The following is a 2258-nucleotide window of genomic DNA, read 5'->3' as shown; positions in this document are numbered from 1 at the left end:
AACACGATCAAATGCCTTCGAAAAATCGGTATAGATAGTGTCAACTTGTAATCGTTTTTCCATACAGTCAAGGCAGTAACTTGTAAAAATTGATAAGTTAGTTGCTGTCGATTTGCCACTCATAAAACCGTGTTGGAATTCAGAAATATAGTTCCTAACTAAAGAATATAATTTGTTTTTCACTATTGCTTCAAATACTTTAGGGACTAACTGTAGCTTAGCAATAGGTCTATAGTTTTCGACAGAGCTTTTAGATCCTGCTTTATGGAGTGGAGTGATTATACAGGGTGCGCCAGAGAAACTTACTTATTTGAAAGGTCAATAAAAAAAAAGTACTTCAGTTATTGTTTTAAATTTTTTTTTTATTTGAGAATACAATATCCCAATTTTTTTTTATGCAGTCTTAAAAATGACATCGGATAAATGGCGACCCCCATTGCGCATACACTTATGAAGTCAATTTTTGAAATTCGTATCCACTCTTCGCAGCATATCAATCGGTATGTTGGCAATGGCGTCGCGAATGTTGTTCTTGAGGTGTGCTATGGTCCGTGGTCGATCGACATAAACCAGGGATTTCAAATAACCCCATAAAAAGAAATCGCATGGAGTCAAATCTGGAGAGCGTGCCGGCCATTGGAGATCGCCTCTGAGAGAGATGAGGCGGTCGGGGAAATGTTGTCGCAACAAATTCATTTAGTCTCGTGCTGTGTGTGCTGTGGCTCCATCTTGCTGAAACCACACGTTCCTAACATTCATTTCTTCGAGTCTTGGAAGAAAAAATTCCTCAATCATGTTCCTGTAACGAGCTCCATTCACGGTAACTGCGCGTTCGTTTTCTTCAAAAAAATAAGGACCAATTATTCCCATTACCGACATCGCACACCAGACAGTAACTCGCTCACAATTAAGTGGCTTCTGGTGAAGCTCACGCGGATTTACACCACACCAATAACGCATGTTTTGCTTGTTGACGCAGCCGGAAATGTGGAAGTGAGCCTCGTCACTGAAAAAAACGATCGCGTCTTCAGGCAGGTTGTCAATCAGCATTTCACATGCATTTTGACGGGCAACAAAATCGCGTTCAGTTAATTCTTGCACAACAGCCAATTTATAGGGATGAAATTGAAGGTCTTTATGGAGAATTCGTCGAACAGTGGTGTCAGAAATTCTCATAGCAGCTGCGTGTTTGCGAGCCGAACGCCGGGGAGAACGCACAACTGACTGCCTCACTCTTTCGATATTTTCCGGAGTTCTGATGGTCCGTTGAAGTCCATTTCTGGGTTTAGAGACACTTCCACACTCCCGAAATGAGTTAACCCACGACAGAATTGAATTACGGCCAGGAACGAGTCTGTGAGGAGGAATTTCAAAGCGAGCGCGGAAGGCACGTTGCGTAGCAACAAGTGAGCGACCGTTAGAAAAGAAGCTCTCAACTGCGAAGGCCCGCTGCTCTCTAGACCAGAGCATGATGGCAACTGACTGAGGGAGAAACAAACTTGGGAACTTCCCCCTCCAGATGCGCCCCCTCTTGCCCATCTACCCGCCCAACTCACCGCGCGGGAATTTTTTCAAATAAGTAAGTTTCTCTGGCGCACCCTGTAGAAGACTTCCACGTGTCTAAAAATATTCCTTGGCTGAAAGATAAGTTAAAAATGTTACAAAGTGGACCAGAAAGGTTGTATCTACACTCCTTTAAGAGAATTGGTGGGAAATTATCAGGTGCTACTGAGTAATTATTATCAAGGGAGGATAAAGACATAAATCTACACATACACAAATTTGCTCAATATCGCATGAAACATTAGATAATAGAATTAGAGCTTACAGCTAACAAAACACCACCTCCTCTATTTAAACCTGTTTGGTTGTAGCGACGATCTTGACGAAAAACATTAAAATCAGAAGTAAAAAATTCACTATTTAAAAAAATTTAATTTAACCATGTTTCGGTAATAGCAATAATGTCATATGGACAGTCAGCAGCAGCAATAAAAAATCATTTGATTTTGTTCTCATACCTCCAGCATTATGATAATACATAGAAAAGCATTTACTCACTTGAGCATCAGCAAATGTCTTATTTATGTATTCGGAACCTGTTGATTTTGGCCCGATTCGTTTTTTGGACGGCTTACAAACGGCTTAATTTGAAAGCCTATTGGCCACATATCTGTTTTAGGGACTCTATTAAAAGATGCAGCGGGAACACCAAGTTTAAAGTTGATAAAACGAAGACTCGTAATATCTACATCCTT

The 2258-nt window shown here is 40.7% G+C and overlaps 1 protein-coding gene across 1 annotated transcript; it reads right to left on the bottom strand.

Annotated features, from left to right (window-relative positions):
• Positions 1-696: 696 nt before the first annotated feature.
• LOC129944948 (uncharacterized) lies at positions 697-1470 on the bottom strand. The gene has a single exon (XM_056054609.1). The coding sequence runs from the start codon at positions 1468-1470 to the stop codon at positions 697-699; it is 774 nt and encodes a 257-aa protein (XP_055910584.1).
• Positions 1471-2258: the final 788 nt, after the last annotated feature.

This window comes from Eupeodes corollae, chromosome 2 (assembly GCF_945859685.1).
Source record: "Eupeodes corollae chromosome 2, idEupCoro1.1, whole genome shotgun sequence".
Taxonomy (NCBI): Eukaryota; Metazoa; Arthropoda; class Insecta; order Diptera; family Syrphidae; genus Eupeodes; species Eupeodes corollae.
Note: the sequence above shows the minus strand (reverse complement) of the source record. Positions and strands in the feature narration are given on the sequence as shown.